This window comes from Rousettus aegyptiacus, unplaced genomic scaffold, assembly GCF_014176215.1.
Source record: "Rousettus aegyptiacus isolate mRouAeg1 unplaced genomic scaffold, mRouAeg1.p scaffold_m13_p_8, whole genome shotgun sequence".
NCBI lineage: Eukaryota > Metazoa > Chordata > Mammalia > Chiroptera > Pteropodidae > Rousettus > Rousettus aegyptiacus.
In genome coordinates this window covers 22,321,070-22,348,339 of record NW_023416311.1, presented here as the reverse complement: position 1 = coordinate 22,348,339, position 27,270 = coordinate 22,321,070, and the positions used below count along the sequence as shown (strand labels likewise).

The 27,270-nt window shown below is 42.8% G+C and overlaps 1 protein-coding gene and 1 pseudogene across 1 annotated transcript in view; both read left to right on the top strand.

The window, feature by feature from the left end:
- GALNT17 (polypeptide N-acetylgalactosaminyltransferase 17) overlaps positions 1-27,270 on the top strand; it is a 407,486-nt gene that overhangs the window by 353,527 nt on the left and 26,689 nt on the right. Inside the window, exons 7-8 of the mRNA XM_036226062.1 lie at positions 22,203-22,388; positions 25,734-25,871. Of these exons, the coding sequence (XP_036081955.1) occupies positions 22,203-22,388; positions 25,734-25,871 (324 nt within the window). The remainder of the gene's footprint in view (positions 1-22,202; positions 22,389-25,733; positions 25,872-27,270) is intronic.
- On the top strand, positions 23,101-25,721 carry LOC107507418 (annotated as a pseudogene).

Below are 27,270 nucleotides of genomic sequence, written 5' to 3'. Positions count from 1 at the left end.
TGGCATCTGCTGTCCCTGCCCTGTGAGATGGGGCTGACAGGTCACCAGGAGTACAGAGCTGTCTGCTGATGCCCCTTCTGTGACCTGGAGAGTGTTGTGTCACTCCTGGCTTCCCCACTCTTTGCATGGAACCAAGTGTCTCATTCTGCCAAGAAGCCCCTTCCTTTCTGAGGTCCAGAAGCTATTCATTTTTCCATATGGAAACATTTTAAGTCTCTTCTGTTTCTGTGAGGAAATTAGGGATGTCTTCTTAAAGCAGGCCTCCAAGACAATAACAGAAGGTGCCTCAGTTTCATGGGCCACTGACTGCTTCAAGTCTTTCATATTAAATTCTTTAAATAAAGGTTTGCCTTTACAGACCCTCTTCTAGATTCTCTAGAACCTCCTTTTAGTTGGTTCTAGCTGGGTTCACCTAGGGAATATAGGCAGGATGTTATATTAGTCGGCTAGAGCTGCTGTAACAAAAGACTGCAGCCTGAGTGGTTCAAACAACAGACATTTATTCTCTCACAGTTCAGGAGGCTAGAAGTATGAGAGCAAGGTGTTGGCAGAGTTGGTTTTCTCTGACACTTCTCTCCTTGACTTGTTGATGGCTGTCTTCTTTCTGTGTCCTTATGTGGTCTTCCCTCTGCGTGTGGCTGTGTCTTAAACTCTTCTGATGAAGACCCCTTTTACATTAAGGCCCAGCTCAGTGACCTCAGTTAGCCTTAATTCCCTCTTTAAGGATTTTATCTCTAAATACAGTCACATTTTGAAGCACTAGGGGTTAGGACTTCAACATATGAACTTGGGAAGGACACAATTCAGCCCATAACAGACATGATTTCTTTCTACCTCCTAAGCACTTTTCATAAGACCCAGGGGTGGCAAGAAAATACAGGAGCACAGGGCATCTACTAGGAATGTCAGACGTAATGAAATTTAATCACAAAATAGATTGTGCTCCACATTCTCCATGACAAAAGTAACTTCCGAAGAAATCCCAAGCTGATGGTTCTTTAAGATTTCAATAGCATTCTGTCTAAGAACTAGCTAAACCCAACCCAGCACACTCAGGATTTTTACAAAAGGAAAAAAGGGTGTGCATTTAAAATAATACAGCATCACTCCTATGCTTTTGCTGAGCTAGAGAGCAGATCTACATATTTTGGTCAAGCCGACTCTTTTTGACTCAGTTTTCTGTGAAGGAGAGGTGTGCACACAAGCTCTGTGGGAGCCAGGCTGCAAGCTGCTTGCAGCAGCAGAAGTCAGCAGGTAGGAGATGACATTTAGCATTGTTCAAATAGACTCTAGGCCTGGAAGAAATGCCAGACACAATGTTAAGCGAGCAAGAACAAAGCAGCTCCAGAAAGAACGGTTTAAAAATTTAAAAGACCATTTCCCTTTATCGGCTCTGCTGCTGGCTACCATTCCAGCAATTTCCAAAACATGAAATTGGCCCCAAGCAGGGAAGAGAATAGAATGAGATGGGCAGATTAGTGACATTTTTTGATATCCAGGTGCAATAAATAACCTACACGGAAGCTGAGGAATGAATTGTTTTCTGGGACAGAAACAGACATGAGATTATCAAATAGGAAAAAAAAAAAAACCTCAGAAAGGCTGCTTGCTTCAGGACAGCTAATCTGTTTGAAGAGTTAAATTCCTGTATACATTCTTAAATTTTACACATTTACAAGTCAAAATAGGAGATAGAGAGTACCTGGGGCAAGGCACTCTGGCCGCTAGAACAAGCAAACCTCTGAATCTCAGTGGCTAATTGTGATTTTAGTGAAAACCCATTGTAGATGTTCATGGTTGGCAAGTAGCCTTCCATGTGGTCATTTGGGTCCCTCGGTTCCTTCCATACTTGGCTCTTCCGTCTTCACCAAGTGACTTCCAAGCTCCCTGTGCAGTGGAAGAGAAGGTAGAAAAGGCACACCAGCGTCCCAGCCACACCTCCACTAGGCTCACGTGCACTGGTGAGTCGTCTTACCACACCTCGCTGTGAGGGAGGCTGGTGTGTGGGTACCCACATTGTAGCCTTTGCCTCAGAGAGTCGGCAGGCACTGGTGCTTACACTGTTGACTCAGGTCTTTCCCATGGGTGGTGCCATGTGTGGTTCAGGTTTGTCAACAGAGTATTATGGGCTCAAATATAGCATCACATGATTTGGGGACCAAAACAGAAATTAGAATAATGACAGGGACTGAGATTTATCATTTTCTCAGCATGAATATCTCCTCCAGTTGTTAGGATACTTTCTTGATCAAAGCTCTAATGTTTACATTTTTAAAAAGTTTAAGAGACTGTGAAACCTACTGGTGTGTAACTCATAAAACTGCAAGCTACCAGCTGCAAACCCAGATTCACTTAGGAGGGTCATCTAATGGTTCTGAGTTTCATTTTGTGCCTAGGTCCAAGTGAACCAAGATCTGTGTTTGCCTTTCCCCTAATTTAAATTATCCCACATCCCCAAGAGCACTGCATCACATGAAGGCTTAGAATTTCTGGTTTTCAGACTCTTCTTTGGGGCAGCTTACCTTCTGCACCTCAAAACCCCCTGCCCAGGTCCCTGTTGACTGTCAATAACTATTGGGTCAGCCATTTTGTCCTGAGTCCCTAGACCCTGATTCTCCTGCAACACAAAACGTCATCTCTGTCCCTTTGATGGCTTACAGCCCATCATCAGTTTCAGAAATGCCAAAGTGGGTTATCCAGTTCAGAAAAGCTGGACCAGCCTTGGTCACGAAACTTCTCTTTAATTGGCTACTGCAAAGGACTCAGTATCTTTATATCTTCCAAGCAGAATGGGAGCTGGACTCACCTTCTGTTTAAATTTAACTTAAAGTTATTTTTCTCACTCTTTTTCTTTGCTGAGTCTAGAAACTTGAGTATGTGCTCACTTATCAATGTGGTTCCCTGTGCGTGCCAGTTCGCAGGACAAGGAAGGTGATCATATCCCTCATCTCAGCTGCAGGAGCAACAGAGGGAGAAATTTAAACCTTTCTACACCTGGACAATGCTTCTTCATGATCCCTTATCAGTGTGTTTGGTGATGCCACCCTATAGGGACATCCAGATGTTTATAAATGGTGACAGGGATGGGTGACTGGTTGGAGGCCTAGTATTCCACCTAATTCCTACTGCTTCTACAGGAACTGAAGAAGAAGAGTGTGAATGACAACTTCCTATGTCCCCTGTTGCTCACTTTCCACCTCTGCTTAGCGGGCCAACTGCCCACATGGACCCTAGTTTAAGACAGCTGAACAGAGACAAGTTAGCGCCGTGCCAGGCCCTGAAAACACTTCATTCTGTGAGCATTTCACCCCTAGTGTTGCCTTATCTGCATTTCCCAGGAGGTGTCTGTATTTACAGACTCAGGGGAACTATTTTCATGTCATAGTTCAGTTCAAAGTGGTGCTCTGGGTCCCTCTGAGTTTATCCTAAGTGGTTGTCCTCTTTGAGCTTTCATGAATGCCCAACACCACTTCACAGCTATTCTACCCTAGGAAATCCTTGGGCCTGACCCCATGAAGGAGAACAAGAGGGCCAAAGGTCTGCCCAGTGGGTGGGGCGGGGCCAGACCACCAGAGAGCCCACATTCAATAGCAGGTCTTTGCCATGGACAAAAGCCTGAAAGTGCACAAAGGGCTTCATGATGCCCCAGTGGTGAGCCCTGCAGCCCTACACCAGTATCATTGGGCCTCCGTTTCCCCATAGTCATCAGGCCATCATCCCCAACCTTTCCCTCCTGTGGGCACCACACAGAGATCATGATGATGTCACTGCTCAGAACACAACTCATTTCATTGCTGTACACATGGTCAGCAAATAATAGCTAACTATTTTTTTTCCAGCATTTACTATGAGCTACTATTATACTAAAGAGTTCTATATATATTGCCTGGTGTCTTCCTCATAGCAACACTAAAATCAGGTGCTACAAGTTGTCCACTGCACTTTGTGATTGAGGAAACCAAACCTCAGAGATAAGGGTAGCCAAGCTGCCATATAACAGTGCCTGATGTGAGGCCAAATCTAGCACTGACCATTCATAATGTCATGCTCTATAGCTGTCACAGAAATAACTTGTGGGAAGCACAGAGCCATTGGGCCCAGTAGAACACTGGTGCTCAGGTCTGGGTGGTGCCTTTCAGGATCCTCCTCATCCACTTCCTCCCATCTGCAGAGAGGGCAGGTCCCTGCCCTCTGTTCATCAGCTCCCACCACTGTGCCTTTCCCTTGACTTCCCAGCTTTCCCACTGCCATTGGCTTTGTCTTGGCCTCAGATCCTGGTCTTGGGTACTTGAACTTGATGGCTTATTGTGTGGGGCTTCTCAAGTTCTGTCCCAATAAGTTCATTTCCACTGATCCAGACACTGGTGTGCATCCTCTGGACTCAAGCTTTGTGACCTTGAATGAGAGGTTCTCACATCCCTATGCCAAATGAAGAAGGAGAGTGGTCCTCCCTCTGGCCTTCCTGGGGAAGACAAGTAGCTAGCCAAAGTTTTCTCCAAAGCATATATCTTAAGCAGCCCCTCCTGGCTGCATTATAATGAATGGGAGGTTCGCATTTGGTGATAGACATTGGACAGATGTTTCAATATGGTGGTGATATGGTGGGCTGATCAGTCCTGGCCTCGCCTCAGTCTCAGTCCCAACTACGAGTAACCCTGCAGCTTCTGTACCCTTCTGCAGATATCTGGAAGTGGTAATTTGCAAGGCTCTTTATTTAGTGCTGACCAAGCTGATTTCAGTGAGGGAGCTTGAGCACTAGAGAGAGCGATCACAATCTTTGAAGGCCCTCTGAGCCAGGGTAATGTGATATGCTCTGGAGCAGGTGGACATGCCAGTCTCCTTCCCGATCACTATACATAATTGCAAAGCTCTGGCCCTTTGTTGTCAAAGACACAATTAAATACAATTCATTCTCCTCTTGTGGTTAAGCATAGTTTACCTATAATTGCAGCCTACTAACTCCTTTTAAACCTAGGCAAAATGCAGACCACAAGTCAGTAGAACGTGGAGATGCATGGCTAAGGGAATGAAGGCAATGTTATCACCTGTCCCCCTTCTGGCTGCTTTCATATACCAAGGTTCTAAGGTGATCTTCATACCACACTTTCCTAAAATTCTAATTTTAAGCTCTAAGAAAAGAGCAAAGACTATGAGTGGGATCCCTGTCTAAATTATCTTTATATCCCTCACAGCATTTAGGTCTGTGCTCTGGTCTTAGTAAACATGTATATGGTATTGAATTGAATGACTCAAGAAAGTAAATTATTTACAAGTTAAAGGCATTAATCAGGCTGAGGTGCTGGGAATGCAAAGAGGGATAAAATGCTTAATACCTACTTAGCTAGAGCTGCTCTCACACAGGAGGAACTGTCCAAGACAAAGAGTCTGTAAACAGGGCAGAGGTGGGACGGAACCAGGAGCAGAGAAAGCTGACATGGGGAAGCCCTCAGTGGTAGGGAAAGAGGGAGCATGGGGAAAGAGAGGAAGGCAAAGGAATGGGAGAAGACAGGGCCCAACCAACCTGAAAGTGCCTGACTGAGGCTGCTTTGGGCTATTTTTCCAACGTAGATGCCCATGTCTTCTCTGACAATAACATGCTATCAGGCTGGGGAGTAAGGCTGGGGTAAATTTTAAACTGATGAGCATAAGCCTGATATTATTTTCCCTGCCAATATTATACTTTCCAGTGCATAAGCAACAGCAACAAAAATCAAAAGAGAAGAAACAAGCTCTCCCAACACGTCTTCCATGCTCAATAAATCAAGCTGCTTTCAGTGTGCATTTCTTTCCTCCTGTGAATCACATGTCATTTACAAGCTTCATTTTAATTCCTCATCGTGTATTAAGAGAAATGACTTGCATTGACTGGTAATAGAATCCAGGTATTTAGGGCTTCTTGTCACTGCAGTAGTGAAATTGAGATATGTCTTGAGGTTCATATTTGTAAATCCTATTTCTGAGAAACAGTAATAAATAAAGGAGAAGATTGAAATTGGATTTTTGTAAAAGGACTTTAGGAGAAAAGCCATTATGTGTATGTCCAATTTTGTGGAATAGAACGTGTGTCTAAACTTAGGAAAGCCAGCTTTCTGTCCCCCAGGATGGCAGAGGGGAGCACCGAGGAACAGTGGCACCTCTGGCAGCCCTGATTTTCAGAAAGATGAGCCCAGGCTTCTGGGAAGTAGATTACCAGGCAGCCCCTGAAAAGATTGATAGGATCGGAGTAACAAATTAAATGCTCTCTTAGACATTTCTGTTGTTTTGTACAGATTTTGCCAGCACATGAAAGGCTAAGATTCTCCTGTACTAAGATTATCGAATGGGGTTATTTATATAATTGCTGTGTTGGATGTTCCTCTAATGTTGTTTCTAACAATGTAAAGGGGGTTAAATAGCTTCTGAAGTGACTTCAGTCTGACACCAGGAAGAATACCTGTCTATGAGCAGGAGGCATCTGAGGGACTCCACAGCGGTAGGGTTTCTCTCCCTATGGGGTAGGACAGGAGAGGCCCCAGCACAGGACTTCCAGGTTCTATGGGGTCATATCCACAGGTCAGACCTTAAAGGGAGCCCATATGAAAAAGGGTCCTGAAACTGAAGGTCAGATATGTCCACCTCCCCTTAGGGGATGCCTGCAGGGGCTGCAGGAGAGTGTGTGTCCCTGGAATGCCTTATAATCCAGAATGTCAAGATGGCTGACTTTTAATTCTGGGCTTTGACTCCCCTCCCCCGACCTTTTTTTTTTTAAAGGGGCAAACTTTTTTGTCTCTTATTCTTCAGATCTATATGATAAAATATACAGAAAATTATGTCTTCTCCTGAGAGATGCCTGGAAATCTCCTGGTTTTTTTCCAGGTATGTGAGTTTGGAAGAAAACTTACTGAACATATAAGCTGGAAGCCTTCATGGAGAAGTTTTATTTTTCTCTCTGCTTTCTAGGTGCCCAACCTGTCAACTTCCTCACATTCTTCCATTTGAGTCCTAGTGTTTGTCATTCTCATACGGAGTGTTGACAAAAAGAGTCCAGACCCACAGAGTAATTTCACAAGACTTTGGGCCCATTCTAAGGATAGGCCAGGAAGCAAGATATCAGTGGATTGAGACAATGCTCTGGAGAATGGCAGTTTTGTAGTACTTTTTATACATTTAGAATCAAAGGAGAAAACATAAGGAAGGTACATGAAATCCATTGGAGGCAAATTAAGGAGGCAGGAGAAAATAAAGCAGAGAAATCTCTAAGACTGGATAAAAAGCAAAATGGAGGAACACATACTTCTTATTGGTGGGTACAGGACAGTTAACATTTAACATCTATGGTAAGTAGAGATGATATGCAGACGACAAGGTAACAAAGGGGATTTCACTGTCTTGTGCTCTGGTGCCAGCAGTTGTTCCTCAGACAGGTCTGTGAAAAAAAAAAATTACTCTGACATTTCAAAGCTATGTTATTCAAAATGCATAACAATAATGGACGGAGATCACTTAAGGTAAAGCATGACCTTTGCTAAGAAGCTATAGGCTTGGGAGGTAACTACCCATCATGACCTGCCTAGTTAGGAATTTATAATTAGACCATCCTGTGTGGTTACTCTTGGTCACTGAAATTGTTAGTCCTGCCATGTAGGCCCCTGGGCTTGTGGTCTGCTATGTAGCCCCTTTTACTTTCATAGGTAGAAAGCTAAACATAATTTGTAAAGGTAGTATAGCTTGTGAACAGTGACATCTTGTAAGACATCAGAGGATAACTTGGTGCACCCTTGGTTGCCACTGAGCAGTTACAGACTTTGTGGGTGAGGGTGGTATAGAAGAGAAAAGTCTTTCCTTCTATCCTTCTAGGTTCTTGGCTGGGCCCCCCATAACAAAAGACAGATTAACAAAAGAAAATCAAACAGATATTTATTAACATCTATATCTCATAATGCCTGGGAGAAACTCTGGGATGAGTAATTTAAAGGGGTACTTGAGAATTGAGGCTTAACTACCATCTTCAGCTACAACAACGGAAGAAAGGAGTGGAGGAGACCAGCAATGGGAAGGGGACCAGGGAAAGTACCCTTAAACAAGGGTAATGTTTGTTATGCAGATTTAAGTCTGTCTTCTCCTTGGAAAAGAGTCTCTTGTGACAGTAGAGTCATCCATCTCTTCCTGATAGAGAGGGGGAGACTGACCCCCTTACAAATGGAGATTCTGTCTATAAATGTTAATTTGCCTTACAAAAGAAGAACTTCTACTCTGTTGTCACAGCTTCTCCTGTGTCTGCTGTTTCTCAAAGTAATCAGGTCAAACCATTCCTTATGTCAAAGAGGCATATTTTGGAGTGGTGTATTTGGTCTCCTACAGTGACCATGACTGGGGCCTGAGTGGGGAGAGACAGGATAAGGATGCTAAGAGATAGGAACTGTTATTATTCTTTACTGTACATATGAGGACATTGGGCTAAGTCGCCCAAAGTCAACTAATAAACTGGAGCCAGGGCCGCAAGCAGTCTAGAACCAGGTCCAAACCTGGGTACCACATCACTGGTCTATCTTTGAAAGGCTTGAGGATTATTTGGTGTCCCAATATTTCACATCCACAACCTCAGTGACCCTCACAACAGTTTTGTGGTGTGGGCAGGTGGGTAGTGTGATTCCATCTTACAGGTGAAGAAGAACTGAAGCCTGGGAAGAGATGAGGGAAATAACTTGCTTAGCATCACACGGCAGGATTTTTGGGGAGGTAGAACAAGAGTATCAGCCTCTGCTGCACATTTAATTCCTCTGCATCTCCCAGCCACCTACACGCCAGCTCTGCACAGAGCCTGGGAAGGTACTACCCAGAAGGAAGGACTTTGAACAAGGGACCTCAGAAAGATGATAAAGAGTGAGGAGAGGGAGACATATGGTACTGGAAGCCAACTTTATTTTCACCATAAGTCCTCAGCTAATAATGAAAAAACAAATAACTCAATTAAAAATTGGGCAAAGATCCGAATAGACATTTCTCCAAAGAAGATAGACAAATGGCCAATAGGCACATGAAAACATGCTCAACATCATTAGCCATCTGAGAAATGCAAATCAAAACCATATGCTACTTCGCATCCACCAGGATAGCTCTAATCAATAAGATGGACGATAACAAGGGATAGTAAGGATGCGGAAAAATTAGAACCTTCATTACACTGCCGAAAGGAATGTAAAATGGTGCAGCCACTCTGATTAAGTCTGGCAGTTCCTCCATAGGTTAAACAGAGAGGTATTACATGACCCAGTAAGTCCACTCCTAGGGTACATACCTCAAAGAAATGAAAACATATGTCCATATAAAAACCTGTACATGAATGCTTGTAGCAGCGTTATTCATAACAGCCAAAATGGAAACAACTCAGTGTCCATCACCTAATGAACAGATAAACAAAATGTAGTATATCCATATAGTGGAAAATTATTCAGCCACAAAAAGGAGTGGAATACTGATATGTGCTACGACATGGATAAATCTTGAAAATATTATGTTTGGTGGAAGAAATCAGCCACAAAAGGCCACATATTGTATAATTCCACTTACATGAAATGTCCAGAATAGGCAAATCCATAGCGACAGAAAAAAGATTAGTGATTGCCTAGAGCTGGGGGAGGGTGGCAAGTATTAATGTGCTGACTACTAATGGGCGTGGGGTTTCCAGTTGGGTGATGAAAATGTTCTAAATTTTATTGTCATCATGGTTGTACAACTTTGAATATATTAAAACCATTGAATGATACACATTAAACAGGTAAATTTAATAGTCTGTATATTGTATATCTATAAACATGTTAAATAAACAAACGAAAACCAAACACCTCAGCCTTCTCAGACTGCCTTTTCAGCCAGACCTGTGACACTAGGCCTGTGGTCCTGTGAGTAAACTCATTTCATGTTTTGAGCTGCTTGATTATTTGTCACCAAAACGTTCTGCAGGATCTCCTAGTCTCTTTTGGACTGAATCAATTACCCAATAGTTACTTTGATTACTCCTCTACTCTCTATAGTGCACCTTCAAACAAATCCAGTACTGCCTCTGACAGCTTGCTTCTGCCCCCCACCATACCTACTCATTTCCTACCCCAAAAGCAGTAGGCAGGCCCACCGGCTCACATGATATCTTTGGCAGGGCCTGGACAAGATATAGGCTTTGGTCTGGGCTAGGTGAAGATTCGAAAGAAAATTAATTAATTTATCTTAATTAATTTCTTTCTTTCTTAATTAACTTGCACAAATCAAGAAAAGTCCACATCCCCCAAACAAAAGAAATTGGCATTCGACAGTTTAACATGCAAAATTTATGATTCTGTGTAGGGGACACTGAACACTGGCACACGTCGTCATGAGTTGGTCATCTTGGCCTGTGTGTCCCTCAGCAGGAAAGACTAGTGGTCTGGGTGCCCCATGGTGAGCGAGGAAGACCAGCATCTCAGCCCTAACAAGTGTCTTGCTTTCTATTCACCTTAACATTCTAGGACGTGATAGTATTTGTTCTGGGGAGTATGAAAAATGGCCTTTAAGAGGAAGCCAACTATACAACTGATAATAGGACAAAAGAATTAATCTAAGAAAGTGATGGTTGCTAGCTGTAATGCAGGAACTCCAGGCCAGGAACCTGCACCTGGGCCTTGGATGTTTCGAACAAATCACCAGGAGGGCCAGTGGAGTGAGACACACTTTATCACTCACAGTACAGTGAGGCTTCAGCACTTGGTTGGTTGGAGCTTCAGGAAAAGGCAGCCAGCCCAGAGCAAGCATTGTTTTATGTGCGAGCAGAAGAGAGGGGGATTGCTTCATCCCGAGGAACAAAGGTCATCCCCCACGGATGAGAGCTGAGAGCCCCAAGCACTGTCTAGCTAGTGTTGGGGAGGACCGGACCAGCCGTGTCTTCCGTCAAAGCGGGGGGAACAGCCAAAAGGACACATAGTGCCCATGAGAGCAATGGGTAGTGTCCCTGAGGGCAAGCACAGCCCAGGGAAAGCTTTGTTCATTGTCCTCCTTGGGGCTGCTGACCCAGACGTTTTCTTTGCCTCTAGTGTGCATGGAGAGGCTATGTTTGAATTAACCCCACACTAGCCAGAAAGCAGTTTGGAACAAATTAAAAGTAGGATCGACACACTCAAGCAGTGGTTTAGATCTGAGATCCGGTAATGTCTCTCTATGCAGAGACGAGAAAATACAATTCAAGAAATTTTTTCAGTAAGCAGCACCATGGGTTTCGACTGGCTCATCAGGTGAAAATAGAGCTTGAGTGCACGCCTAGAGGATGTGAGAGAGGATGCACATGGGAAACCCAAGGTGTCCCAGAGATTCGATTCAGAGATATACCAGAGGTCTAGACAATGTGCCTGATTCATTAGTTGGGGGATTCCTGGTGGTCTCGAGATTATTCCTCAAGAAAGCTACAACCTTGGCCGGCAGCCTAAGAAAGCTGATGTCTACCATTAGCGATGCCCCATGAGCCTGCAGCCTGGGTCTGTTGTCTGTAGTGCAGAGAATCACAGACTCAAACACTGGAGCTGAAAGGAGCCTCAGAGATAACCTGCCCCACATTTATAGATGAGAAAACTGGGGTTTGGGGGGAGAATGGGTGTGCCCAAATTCTGGGAGAAGTGGAGCCCGTGGCCTTTCCTCACTAGAGAGTACAGTGGTTGACTCCTACTTCAGTATCTCTCAGCTGTGCTCGAGCATGCCACCCAACTGGGTCCAGGGTGGGCTGGCCAGTCGGTGGTGAACACTGCAGGGTGGATTCACATCCCCAGTCAGGGTGCTGAGGAACAGCGTGTTCTCAGAAGCAGGGGGCTGGTTCTGAGTTTGTGGGAGGATAAGTTGGAGGGACTTAGATTTTCTGTTGTTGAGCCCTATAGTAAAGACCCTTGGTCTATCTAATTTTCCTTTCTCTGCCAATCATGTTGTATCTTCTAGACAATTTCCATTTTTTCTTTTATTTTATTCTTCCTTCCTTTCCTCCTCTGTCCTCTCTCCAGACATTTTTCATATATCTGCCTTCCAGTCTCCCTCTAGTTATTAATATCTTCACATATCTAATTATTGAAGGAGAATTTATTGGGTGCTTACTTGTGTATCAAGCACAGTGCTGGGCAGTGGGGACAAAGGATGTTGTAGGTCCTGCCCTCATTGAGCTTGTAGTGAAGAAGAAAGTAATATGCTCACAAAATCACAACTGTGGTAAGTGCTACATGAGCATGTAATAGGTGCTCTGACTTTATGGGGGAACTTCCCTGAGGAAGCAGTGATTGAACTAAAGGCTGCAGCAGGAGTTAATTAGGTGGAGAGGAAAGGAGTGTCCCAGGCAGAGGGATAGAAAGGCTCTGAGGCTGGAAGGAGTGCGCTGCATAGAAAACTGAGAAGCAGGATTGTGGAGGGAATGAATCTGAAGAGATGATGCTGGTGGAGTGAGGCGACGCAAGTCCTTAAAAGTCACATTAAGATTTTGGACTTTATTCTCAGAGCAGAGGGAGCCAGTGAAGTGTTCAGGGGCGTGGGATGGTTGGATCATTTGCTGCAAAGTGGAGGGAGGATGGATGTGGCTGTGCAGAGGTGGTTGCTGTGGTCCAGGTGGTGGAAGCCTGAAGTGATGGTAGAGGAGGAGTTGGTCTGGTGGTCATGGTGTGTATGAAGGGAAGTAAGTGGAGTTGAACCATAAGTAAAAGGCATCGTTTGTAGGACTTGGCAATGGATTGGCAGATGCTAAAGAGCAGAGTGCTCAGGATGGCACCTGAGTTTAATTCTGGCTCTTGTAGTTTCCTGTTCAGTCTGAATGATCGAAATGTGGGGTGGGGAGAGGACTCTGGGCCTTCTTCTGCAATAGCATGGAGTGGGGGTGGGTGGTTCTTTCCAGAGAACATTGGCCCAATGGTGCCTGGAGCATCTCAGGAAAAGTGGCTTTCACATAATCATGGTGCTAGTGTTCACACTCTAATTACAGAACTGAACATTCTCACTAAGTTCAGTGAGATATTCTCACGTTGGCCTCAAACTTACTCATTTCTGAATAATACTTCCTGCTGCTTTTGATAAACAGCCGGCCTCCAAAAATGGTGGGATAAGACTATACCTGGAATATTTGAATTCTTGCAGTGGTTTCCAAAGTGGACCACACAAGGTGATCCATTGGGTTACAAGAGGAATATAGCAGTGCTTCACTTTTATATCATTTAAAATTTCTCTCTATATGTAAATTTATCATGTGTAAAATATGTTAGTACAGTAGCATGTGCATATAATTTGAAATGTATAAAGTAAACATATTGAAGGATGTGCTTTAATTTTTTTCCAGATGTGAATGTATGTCGAAAGTGTTTGGCGGCCACTGCCTACAAGAATAGCTGACATAAGCAAAGCAGTCACATTGGCTTTGGCTTCTGGGCTCCCCCCATGGTCTTTCACCTTCCCTGAGGCAATGGCTTTAGGCTCCTACAATTTTCTCCCTTGCCAACTGCAATCCTCAGTGACAGGGGCACTGGGGAGAGTACGGCCGGGACAGCACCTGGCACGTTAGACGTCTGTACCTCTTCTCAACACCCTGGAACCACTGCCAGGCTGTCTTGGCTTTGGCCAGACACATCTTAGCTTCTTTCAGCCTCTGTAATATTGAGTCATAAAACCAAAGCCTTGGAAAAGGTATTAATGTTTCCTAGGTCAGTGGTTCCCAAACCTGGCTACACATCACAATTTAAGAAGTGGGGGAAATTTTTAAATACCCAGTGGTACCCCTAGGTCTGGGGTGAGATCCAAACATTTGTAATTTTAAAGAGTTCCCTTACTGATTCAGAAGCATAGACTGAGAACCAGAGATCTAGGGCAGCTTCTCATCCTGCCCTTGAAGAAAAGACACAAGATTTCTGCTGGGAAAATATAGAGGACAATCAAGGAGAACATTATCCAGGCAGAGATTCAGGGGTAATTCTAGAAATACCAATTTTTCCTAGTTTGATGAAATATTTTTCCATAATCTTTAAGGCTCTAAAGAGTTAGTGAAATATTTATTAAATGATATGAGTTGAATGAATAAATGAAACATGCCTCAAAGGTGGAATTAAACTAGTGCACCCTAGAAGGCTCTCTCCCAATTTAGTGATGATGGAAATGTCAATCCCACCTGCTGACATCCCTCTCCCATAGTGTCCTCTTCTTCTAGGGCATCAACTCTCTCTGTCTGTTTGTCTATCTGTGTGTGTGTGTGTGTGTGTCTGTGTGTCTGTCAGTCTGTCTGTCTGTCTGTCTGTCTCTCTCTCTTCTCTTTTTACCCATCCCCCACTTCCCTCACCTTTGGCAACCATCAGCTTGTTCATACTGTCTATGGGTCTGTTTATTTTGTTTTCATTTACTTTGGGATTTTTTTAATTCCAAATATAAATGAAATACAATTTTTGTCTTTGTCCGACATTTCACTTATCATAATGCCTTCAATAGCCTTCCATAATCTTGCAAATGGCAATATTTCATTCTTTTTTATGCCTGAGTAATATTCCATTGTTTATATGTGCCACATCTTCTTTATTCAATTGTCTATTGATAGACACCTAGGCTGCTTCCATATCTTTATTGTAAATAGTGCTGCGGTGAACATAGGGGTGCATATATCTTTTTAAATGAGTGTGTGCATTTTTTTTTAATTTGACTGAATATCCAGAGGTGCAATTTCTGAGTCATATAGCAGCTCTATTTTTAATTTTTTGAGGAACCTCCATACTGTTTTCTATAGTGGCTACACCAATTTGCAATCCCACCAGCAGTGCACAAGGGTTCCCTTTTCTCCACATCCTTGCCAAACTTTGTTGTTTGTTGATTTTTGGATGATAACCATTCTGACAGTTGTGAGGTGATATCTCATTGTGATTTTGATTTGCACTTCCCTGATGACTAATGATGCTGAGCATCTTTTCGTATATCTATTGGTCATCTGTATGTCCTCTGTAGCAAAATGTCTATTCAGGTTCTTTGCCAATTTTAATTGGATTTTTTTTTTTTGGTGTTCAGTTATATAGTTTCTTATGTATTTTGGATATTAACTCCTTATTAGATGTACCATTTATGAATATCTTCTCTCATTTATTAGGTTGTCTTTTCATTTTGTTAAAGATTTCCTTTGCTGTTCAAATACTTTTTAGTTTGATGTAGTCCCAGTTGTTTATTTTCCTTTTGTTGCTCTTGCCTGAGGAGACGTATACGAAAAGATATTGCTAAGATTGATGTCAAACAGTTAACTTCCTTTGTTTTCTTCTAGGAATTTTATGGTTTCAAGTCTTACATTTAAGTCTTTATGCCATTTTAAGTCTATTTTGGTAGATGGTGTAAGAACATTTTTTTCATGTATTTGTCCAGTTTTTCCAATGCTACTTATTGAAGAGACTGTCTTTACCCTAGTGTATGTCTTTGCCTCCTTTGTTATAGATTAATTGACCAAATAAGTGAGGATTTGTTTCTGGGCTTCCTAGTCTAGTCCATCGATTTATATATTAGTTTTTATGCCATACTGTTTTGATTGTTGTAGCTTTGCAGTATACTTTGAAATCAGGGAGCATGATACCTCTCACTTTGTTCTTTCTCAAGGTTTCTTTGGCCATTTGGGATTTTTATGGTTCCATATAAATTTTAGGATTAGTTGTTCTAGTTCTAAGAAGGATACAATTGGTATTTTAATTGTAATTGTAATGATATATATGGCAACCCAAAGCTAATATTATACTGAATGGTGAAAAGCTGAAAGCTTTCCCTCTAAGATCAAGAGCAAGACAAGGATCTCCACCATCACTACTTCTATTCAACATACTGTTGGAAGTCTTAGCCACAGCAATCAGATAAGAAAAGGCACCCAAATCAGAAAAGAGAAAAGAAAGAGTAAAACTCTTACTATTTGCAGATGTCATACTATATATAGAAAATTCTAAACACCACCAAAAAATAATTAGAACTAATAAATGAACTTAGTAAAGTTGCAAGATACACACACACACACACACACACACACACACACACACACACATTGAGGTAAGTTTTTTCTATACTCACTTTACTGAATGAGAGTTTTTATCATACAAGGATGATGAATTTTTTCAAATGCTTTTTTCTGCATCTATTGAGATGATCACATGATTTAAAAAAAATTGTTGATGTTATGTATCACATTGACTGTCTTATAGATGTTGAACCATCCTTGTAGGCCTGGGATAAATCCTACTTGGTCATGGTATATACCCATTTTAATGTATTGTTGAATGTGATGGTCTCTTTTGCCTCCAGATTCCTGGGTAGGTTTGGGCAGGCTTTCTGGACCAGTGAGTAATGCTATCACAAGCAAGTGAATGCAAGCTACACAAGCAAGAAATCTAGGAATCATTCTTGACCCTTCCTTTTCCCTCCCTGCCATACCGATATGTTACTGATGATTTTACTTATTAACAGACCTTCAGTCTGTCCACATCCCTATTTCTATTCTGCTACCCTAGCCAAAGTTACTGATGTTTCTCTCCTGGTTGATAGTAAGACCCTCCTGTTTTCTCTGTCTCCTCTCCCTTCACTGCTAATATGTTCCCTATACTTTATCTTTTAATCCAAATCTTTAAGCAGTTTCTCATTTAGAAAAAAGACCAGTTTTCTTAATGTGACCTACAGGCCCAGCTAGGGTGAACCCCACCTACCCCTCCACCTTCCTTTCACACTATTCTCTTCACTTTTATGCCTGAGTTCTAGCCACATGGCTGGCTGTTCTTTTAGTTTCTTAAATACCTTATGTGTATCACATAAGTTTACATAAGCCCAAATTTAGTGGCTTAAAATAACGACAATCGATTTACTCACAATTATGGACTTTGGCAGTTTGGGCTGGCATCAAGTGGGTGTTTCTTCTCTCTCTGTGACATTGGCTGGGGATGTCTGCCCCTTCCTGGCCTAACTCACATACCTGGGGCCTCAGCCGGAAGGACTACAAGGGCTGGACCTCCCTCACACTATGGTCTTTTACTCTCAGCTCCTTCAGATCATGCCAGACTCAGCATTCTAAGAGAGATTAGCTGGAAGGCGCAAAGCCCCCTAAGACTTTGTCTTAGACAGTGCAATACAACACTTTTACTATATTCTCTTAATCAGTCCAAGTCATAAAACCAGCCCAGATCCAAGAGGAGGTAGAACAAATCCAACCTTTTAATGAGAGGAGCAAAAAAGTCATTTTGCAGAGGACTGTGGGAGGAATGTTGCTGCCATCTTTGAATTCAGTCCACTGCATCAGCTTTTCTCCCACATAAGGTCATCACAGCTGTACTAGCTGCCTCTGTGCTGGAGGCTCTTGTCCACTTTCTCCATTTCTTTAACTGAGTCAGCTTAGTCTAGCCCTTCAGATTTCACTTTAAGTGTCCCACCTTAGGGATGCTTTCTCTGAGCCTATTGGCCACATCCCTTTGTTGAATGCTGGTTTTTGCAGCACTGCATTGCTTTCCTTCATGGAGGTTAGCTTCCTTTCTGATGGTGTGTGATGATTTAATTAATAAAAATTAATTAATTTCAATTAATAATTTGTTTCCCTTGCAAGATCATCAACTTTATGAGAGGAAGAACCCATCTGTTCACACTCCCCATTTCATTGCCATGCTGGAAAGTGGGCTCTGATTGGGTGTTTTCTGGATGAATAAGTTAATTAATACCTGTTCCTGGAGTTGTCACATGTCCTGGTGGCCCATTGCCATTTAACCGTGGCTCTTGTCTCACTTCCCTAACAGGGAGTCACCAAGAGCAGTGCCATGGGTTCCATGATCTAGGGACTGGTCCCAGAGCTCATAATGTACCTTCTGCTGGCCCGTTTCAGCCCATCTGGAGGGCATGCTCCCTCCTCTGTGGAAGAGCCCTGAGTCCAGAGTGCTTTTCCAGGGAGCTAGTTCCCTCTCTTCTTCATCCTTGGCATCAGAGATGTGCCAGACAGTCTTTCATTTCAACCTTTCTGTTGGTTTCCCTTTGGTATCATTTCTTCTAGTCTCTGTAAGACCTCACCATTTTGGCTGATAAACAGTGATGTGGAGAACAGATCCTTGGGATGCTTCCTTGGGATCAGCTGTACCTGGGACACACATAGTTAGCCGTTACATCTGCCAGAAGGATAAAGTGGATTGCTCCCTGTTTGGGGAGCTCCCCTTTTGCTTTCATACCTCTCAGGTAGAGTCAGAAGTGAGGTGAATTCTTCTGGAATACCCTTGGCAGCTGCCTTAACTAACATGTTGTTTTGTTACTAAAGCATTTGGTCTGCTCTCTCAAATTTCTTCACTTCTACTATCTAGGCTCATTCACTTGACCATGGACAGATTTCACATCGCCTCACCACCACTTGGGGACAGCACATGAGCTCTACTGTGACCACTCCTGACCAACTCAAAGCACAACCTTCTGGGACTTGAGAATTGCCAGACTTACTGGCTTTTTCCACTTTCCCTTGCAGGTCCATGCTGCCAGATCACTTGGTGCAGTAGGTGGCTAACCTTGACACCCTTAACAATGATACTCCTGACCTTGAGGGTGTTGTTGGTACCACCTCTGATTCACTGAGCTTCCTTGGATCATGTGCACACACCCTGCTTCCCTCACTCACCCAGCTACAATGCAGGTCAGAAGTGCAGCAAAACACCCTGAGTGAGGTACAAGCTGTAGCTGAGGAAGAAAAGTTTGAGGGTACATGGCCACAGGTCAGCTTGCCCTGGATAGCAGGGGTCAGATATGCAGTGCCCAGCAAGCAAGGGCTGGCCTATTGTATGGCATGTGGCTAAGGTTGTGGTTCTGGCTCCTCTACTTACTGAGGGGATTATTAACAACTTACTCTGAGACCTTCAGTTTCCTCATCTGTGAGGATTTCATGAAGCAGTCGATATTTGGTGTTTGGTGTTTGGTTGTAACTATTTGGCTGTCCTGGGGTCTACAACAGGCAGAATGAGGCCACTCACCTCTCTGAGGGAAGGTGACTGTGGAAGTGGAGAACAGAGAAGGATAAGGCAGAGGGGCGTTCCCTGAACCTGTTCCAGGGCTGGGGCTGACCCTCAGGGCCCAAGGGACTGAGCTCATTTGCCTTCCGTACTCACTGGGTGTTTTTGTGTGTGTTTCTTTTTCTTTCCTTCCCTCCCACCTTCCTCCTACTTCTTCTTTCCTTCTTTCCCTCCTTCATTTTTTTAAATCTTTGAATTATCTCTTCTGACTGATAGTTCCAGAATAGTGTGCCACTCAAGTATTGCAGTGATGTTATTTTCTGTCTCACACAAGATATGCTGCTGATGATTGTTCATGCTTATGACCTTAAATCCAGTCTGGGTCACTAGAGGTGACAGGCTGAGGTGCAGACCTCTCTAGGCAGGCACAAAATGGTAACAAGAATGGGCTTCAGATAGAGGGGATCTGTGACAATATTACAGGCATCTGGACTAGCACCCGACATGGTAATTCACTCCAGGTTTTCTGGGCGCAGCAGAGGCGTGTACCCACAAAATGCCAAATATCTGTGAGACCCTTGCCCTGTTGCAGACTGTACAGGAAGAGCTGAGAAGCTCTTAGTTGGTGCCCACTGAACATGCTATTTGATATCCATACATCAGAACCCAGGACAGGAAGCCAGGGTCTCTGCCACATAGGACAGATATGTTGCACTGCCTGCCTCCAAGCCTGGCACACACATTGCTCCCCTGTTATTTAGAGGTTAGGTTTGGGATCTGATATAAAGTCCAACCTGGCTCCTCTTCCCTCTTACCTTCACTTCTAATAGCTAAGGCCACTTGAGTCCTCTTGTGAGCCTAGTGGCATCCTAGGCTTTGGAACGATACTGATCTTAGGTGAACTGCTTACAGAGGATTGGCACTAGGTTGGCCTGGCTGTGGGTTCTGTTTCCACCTGGATGCTCTGTCCTCATGACTGAGTTTCCGGCTTTCACTGAGGCCCCTCACATATCTGCACCTGTGATCCCTGCCACATACCCAGCCCTCATAGAGAACTGCTTTGCTTTCATTAGTCCTACTGAGCCTCCCCAGCCTGGAATCCATCCCTGGAATTTCTTTCCCCCATCTTGCTATGAGGTTTATCTATATGTCTATTGATTTACTTATTTTTGTCATAGCTTTGTTGTTCACACACCATATAATTCACCCAATCAAAGTATACAACTCAATGATTTTTAGTACTTTCAAAGAGTTGTGCAGGGATCACGACAATCAATTTTAGAACATTCCCTAAAAGGAAATGCCAAATCTATCTTCCTCCAACCCCACCCCCAGCCCTAGGCAACCATCAATTTACTTTCTGTCACTACAGATTTCCTTATTCTAAACATCTCATGTAAGTAGAATTTTATAATACATGGTCCTATATACCTGGCCTCTTTCACTTAGCATAATGTTTTCAAGGTTCACCCACATTGTAGCATGTATCAATATTTCGTTTATTTTTATCGCTAAATAATATTCCATTGTGTATATACCACATTTATTTATCCATTCATCAGGTGATGAACATTTGCTTACTTCAAGGTCATGAAAACTTACCCTTGTGTTTTTTTTGAGGAGTTCTATATTTTTAGCTCTAACATTTAGGTCTTTGATTCATTTCAAGTTAATTTTTGTGTATGTTATGAGGTAGAATTTCAAATGTATTCTTCTGCATGTCATCCCAGCACAATGTGTTGAAAAGACTATTCTTTACCCACTGAATTGTCTTGGTACCCTTGTTAAAAGTTGACTCTTCAGATCAATTTGGGGAGCATTGCCATCTCAACAATATTAAATTTTCTAATGCATAAACATGGGGTTCTTTCCATTCATTCCCTGAACCTTGAAACTACCAAATTACATGTGATTGTGAAACTCTGTGTCTTTGTATATTGCCCATCCCTGGAAATTAAGCCACCTTGCTTTACCCTGTAAGGTTTCTCACCCATATTCCCCATAGGCTTCTTGCCAAAATTTGCCTCTCTGACTTGGCTTCCTTCTAGCTGGATCTGCCCCAACCAATAGGGGCACCTAGTTATTGGTCCCAAATTAAATTAGTCTGGACCATCCACTGTCCACCAATCTCTTAGCTCCCAGTCTCCTTCTTGAAGAAATGAGCAATGTGAGAGACAATTCTTGGAGATGAGGAGAATTTTCCAGCTGACTCATTTCCCTGTGGTATAACCAGCATTGGGAAACAAAAACTGAAGATCATACACACATGAATTGTGCCACCAAATTTAATCAATAAAGGCCCAGGAGAAGTGTACAAATACTCAAAAGTGTCCCAGTATTCTTGAGGTGGGGGTTTGTGGGAGACTAAAAGTAGTTCACCAGTGCATTCTCATTTATGCAGAGTATACAGGACCCTCACAGCAGGACAGTCTCACAGGTCCTCGAAACTTCTCTGTGTCTTCTCCCTTCTCTCCCACCAGTACCAGGACATTCATTTTCACATATTAGTCCTTCTGGATAATCAGAAATGTTTTGTTTGAAACCTATTGGATTTTATTAACCAATAATTTTATTTTTTTTTTTAAAGAAGGAAATGTTTTGTTCTTCCTCTCTGGGACTTAGAGTAGTTAGATGGTCTAGCTCTCCTCTGGGAGCAGGGTCTTTGAGCCAGAATCTCTGCCATGCCTAGGCAGAGGATGGCAAGTGTCACTTCTTTGGGCTTTTGCATCTCTCAAAAGCACCTATCATTTCAGCCTTCCACCTGAATATTCCAACGAGTGACACCTGCACATGATCATGTTGGGGCAGGTGCTGCCAGAAGGCTGGGTATCTGTGCTCTCAGGATTCTAAAATAGAGCATATTAACAAAGCAAAACTAGACCACTGTACACTTTGTGCTGATAGAAATAAAGCTAGTCTGTTTTTAGTTTGAATTTTCCAGTCTAGGTATATAGGGCACAGCTTCAACCAAGTAGGAAAGAAAATCTTCATGAATGCCAATTGTGCACAACTGAGAACTAAGAAAACCCATGTGTCAACAGGAGCATCTCAGTTTTATGTGCCTCTCATACCCAGAGCTGGATTTTGGTATCCTAAACTATTGTATTTTAGTTAAGTGAGGTTAGGCTCTGCTGCAGTAACAAGCCAACCCTGAAATCTCAGTATTTCTCGCTCATGCTAAATCTTTGTGCCATTGCCTTTGGGCCTCAGGGAAGGGCAGTGGCCTCTGGGAATTTCTCTGTCAAGCTAACGAAGTTCTTATACCTCCAGGTGTGGCTCTGTGGGGGCAGCATGGAAGTCTTGCCTTGCTCGCGGGTGGCGCATATTGAGCGGAAGAAGAAGCCATACAACAGCAACATTGGTTTCTACACCAAGAGGAATGCTCTCCGGGTGGCTGAAGTCTGGATGGATGATTACAAGTCTCATGTGTACATAGCATGGAACCTGCCTCTGGAGGTACTACACACCAGCCCTCACCATCTCCCTAGTACAGAGATCCTTGTGTTTGACAGATCATTGATATCTTTAACAAGCTGATAGTTCCTCTCCATAAATATGCTAACACTTGCAAAATTATAAATGCATTTTGAGGAATTCACAGATTTCCAGGTTTTAGAATCCTTGCTGTACATGGGGACTATGACAATGGAAATTTCGAAATCCATTTACAAAGATTAGAAGGGTCATATCGTGTTAATCTAAGTCTTATTATATTAACTAGATGCCCTTTTCCTGAACATACATTGTGACCAGAAGATTCTTACGCAAAGGTTTTGTCACCAGACCTTGTCATCTGCTCTCACTGTGTGCCCTCCCATGGAGCTCCTGTGACATGTGCCTCTACTGTATGCCGAATCCCTTGTTTACATGGCTCTTCAACTCTCTTCCATGGTATGCCCAGAATATAGTCTAGGAGAATTCCTATGTTACTGCAGCCCTTTGAATTCCAACTCTGCCACTTACTAGTTATGAGATCTTGAATAAATCCATTTATATTGCATCTATATCTTATGTTCCTCAGCTGTAAAATGGTATTAAAGCAAGTCCTCCTTTCTTAGGTGGTTGTGAGAACTAAACCTGTAGTAGTAAATCTTAGGTGGTTGTGAGAACTAAACCTGTAGTAGTAAAACATTTCCATATCCTGTACCAGGCACTGCCCTAAGTATGCATGACATACTTAGGGCAGTGCCTGGTACAGGATATGGAAATGTTGGTGAGCATTGTTTGTTTTCCACAGTATAGAGGGGTCACCCAAACCCTCAGCCACAGTTGGGTTCATCTCCTCAGCCAGAGCTCCTACAGGTATCCAAGCCATCCCCTTGAGAAAGTGCCCTGGAATTGTCCCCACTGAGAGATGGCAGTCCCTGTGTTTCAGGAGGCTGGAGCCCAGAACAGCAGAAATGCAGTTGAATGTGTGCAAGGCTGTGGATAAAGAAGACAAAAGAATTTATATTATTGTTGTTACAATTATGGAAATAATGTTAGAAGCATTGAAAACCCCCCTATGGTCATGTAGCTGTTACACCATGAATGATTTTACATGTTATGATATAAAAATAGGCAACACTCGTTGAGCCCTTACTATGTCTTAGGCACTAGATAAGTTCCTTATTTGCAATATCTCATTTAGCATTCAACAACCTTACGACTCAGGAACCATCTGCCTCAGTTTCCTCATGTGATGTCAGTGGAGTAGGTGTTATTTTTCCTGTTTACAGATGAAGAGTTGTGGCCTAGAGTGGTGGTGTTATTCAGAGTTGTAAGAACTCAGGGCTGCTGATTCTAACTCAGCGCTTTCTTCAGCAATACAAACAGCCTCTGGTCCCTAATGCCAGTGTACCCTACCACACATTTCACAAATGACTTTTCTCATTAATCATGCAAAGTATATTAAAACAAAGAGTTAGCTTTTTTTTTTTTTCCTTCTGCTGCCCAAGATTCCTAAGGGAAAGAAGGCCAAGGGGAAGAAGGTGGCCCTGGCCCCTGCTGTTCTGAAGAAGCAGGAGGCCAAGAAGGTGGTAAATGCCCTCTTTGGGAAACGACTCAAGAATTTTGACATTGGACAGGACATTCAGCCCGAAAGGGACCTCATCTTCTTTGTCAAATGGTCCCTCTACATTCGGCTGCAACTGCAAAAGGCTATTCTCTATAAGCATCTGAAAGTTCCTCCTGTGATTAACCAGTTCACCCAGGCCTTGGACCACCAAATAGCTACTCAATTGCTCAAGCTGGCTCACAAGTACAGACCAGAGACAAAGCAAGAGAAGAAGCAGAGATTGTTGGCTCAGGCTGAGAAAAAAGGAGCTGGCAAATAGTATGTCCCCACCAAAGGCCACCTGGACTTCGAACAGGCATTACTTCTGTCACCACTTTGGTGAAAAACAAAAAGGCTCAGATGAGGATGTTGTTCCATAGTGTAGTGGCTGGCATGCCTGCTTTACATGCAGAAGGTCCTGGGTTCGCACCCCAGTGGAGCCATGGTCCATGGTCTATGGCCATGCCACCCCGAACAAGCCCAATGTCTGATCTTGGAAGCTAAGCAGGGGTGGGACTGATTAGTACTTGGATGGGAGACCACCTATGAAGACCAGGTGCTGTAGGCATAAAAAAAAATGGCTCAGCTGGTAGTGATCGTACATGACATGGATCCCGTTGAACTGATTGTCTTTCTGCCTGCCATGTTCCATAAGATGGGGGTTCCCTATTGCATTATCAAGGAGAAAGGCCAGGCTGAGACATCTGGTCCCCAGGAAGACATGCACCACTGTCACCTTCACACAGGTTAACTCAGAAGGCAAAGGAGCACTGGCTAAACCAGGAGAAGCTGTCTGGAGCAATTGCAATGACAGATATGATGAGATTTGCTGTCAATGGGGAGACAACACCCTGAGCCCAAAACCAGTGGTTCATAATGCCAAGCTGGAAAAGGCAAAGGCTAAAGAACTGGCTACCAAACCGGGATGCAACTCTGTCAAGTTTTCTGCACATAAAAGTAATAAAAATTCTTTCAACCAAAAAAATTTTAAAAAGTTAAATATTACTGCCCATGTTTGCCTTCAAATTGTAATGTTTGACATTTAAAAGGATTTTCCTTTGAAATCACTGTTTGGCTTAATGAAAGAACTTGAACTCTTTTTTTGGTCCACCAAGATGCTGCCTGGCTGCCTGCCTCTACAGAGAGAGCATCCTAGCTCTGCTGGTTCATGGCCATCCTGTGGCTGAGTCAGTGGAGTCATATTTCAGCTACTTTATTTCTCCTTGTCAGCACACAGCAGCCCATTATAGGTTCATTTCTGTAAAAGCAGAGTGAATTATTCATTAGAACATCATTACAAGCTTTTCAATGGAAAATTGTTTTCACTTTTGCATAAATGAACTTCACAAAGAGCCAAAAAGGGGGAAGTTACACATGTGTAGAAAAGAAAGACAAGAGGTGGTTTACAGGCATCTATTTCCTTGTCTTAATCAAATAATTACTCTAATAATTGGCTCAGATAGTCACTGAGGAAATGTGGAAGAGATGGAGCTGAGAACATAGGTTGTCACACCAGTGTGTTCCAGGACCCCTTTTGCATGGCAATGAAAAGGGCAGCTAACAATAGGGACTGTGTGATGCACTCGGGGACAGTAGTATGTAGCTTGGGGCTAGATAATATAGTAGGTCCCCTTAATTCAACCTTCTGAGCAAGCATGCACAGAAATTAAGATTTCTTTCTGATAGTTTTCCCAAGGGTGACACCACCTGTCCTTCTCTCCAGCCAGAGGTCCCCAGTCGCTAATGCCGTTTGCTTCTATTTTCAGAACCCAGGAATTGACATAGGTGATGTCTCTGAAAGAAGAGCCTTAAGGAAAAGTTTAAAGTGTAAGAATTTCCAGTGGTACCTGGACCACGTTTACCCAGAAATGAGAAGATACAATAACACCGTTGCCTACGGGGAGGTAATTAAGACTACACATGCTCTCAGCTTGGATAGATATGCAGTGGGTTGTGGATCGCCTTGATGGGAAAAAATAAGGAACAGAGTCGTTCATCATTTCTTCATTCATTCCTTCATTCGTTTACTCGTTTCATAAGTGCTTTTTGATGGTGTCGTCCCTGAGAGAGAAGCTTTCACCAGCTGATATTGGGGACAAATGTCATGTTACAATGGGGCATAGGCCATCCTTTTGCCTGGGATGTGGAATGGATAATGCATTCTATTTGGGACATTTTGATTTTGAGGTCCACTGGGACCTGTAAGTGTGACATTGAGTAGGAAGTTAGATATAAAGAAAGGTGGAAACTAGAACTTTCCATTGGTCAGTGCTGTGGGCAGAGCCACTTACCACCAAAGAAAGGGTGCAGATGCTTCTTGGATTTTCTGTGATGAGATAATATCATCTTTCTAAACATTAAAACAATAGACTTTTAATAAAATTCTATAAATATGCAAAATATGAAAATAATAATAATAGCAATGGACACTTATTGAGTGCTTTTGATATGCCACATGCTATTCTAAGAGCTTTTTGATAAGAGAGCTGAGGCCTTAGGAAATTAAATAAATTACCTAATGTCTCACAGCCTATAAGTCACGAAGCCAGGGTTGAACAAAGGCATTCTGATTCCATAGATAATATGTACATTTTGATATATGGTCTTCTTTAGTGTGTGTGTGTATGTGTGTGTAATTGAAAAGATACATATTTTATATACACAAATATGTCCTTTTTATATACACATATCTATATCTCTAGATCTACATATGTAGAAATATATAGATAAATAGTTATCTAGATCTAGATAATTGATACACTACTGAAACCATGTTGTCCATATGTCTAATAACTTAAAATGTTACTCACTAATATACAGAGAATATTTTCTTATGTCATTAAACATTTTTCAGCAACATTATTAATGGTCACATATGATGCTACCTTTTGTGTATGCTTTGTTTTGCTTGAAAACATAGACATTTATGTTGTTTCTATTTTTAAAACACCATAAGCACCACTGCTGAGAACGTGCTTGTATATAAGCCTTGTTCCTTTCTTCCCGTATGTGTTTGGATGAGGAATCAGTGTCACAGAGTCAGGCCAGGGTGTAGGGAGCCAAGTGTGTGCTCTAGACCTGGAAGAGACATCCCATTAGCTAGGTATTTGGGTTTCTTCCAGGACTGCCTGCAGCAACCTGTGACAACCAGGCTGAAGCTAGGAAGGCTCTCTTAGACTTAGAGTGTTTATTTTTTCTACAACTGTGAATTTTCTTACTTTTTGCCTGATGCCTTTTATAGAAAGTAAATAAGCTACAGATTAAACCATCAGGGTTTGGGGAGGCACCCCCTCCTAAGCTGGA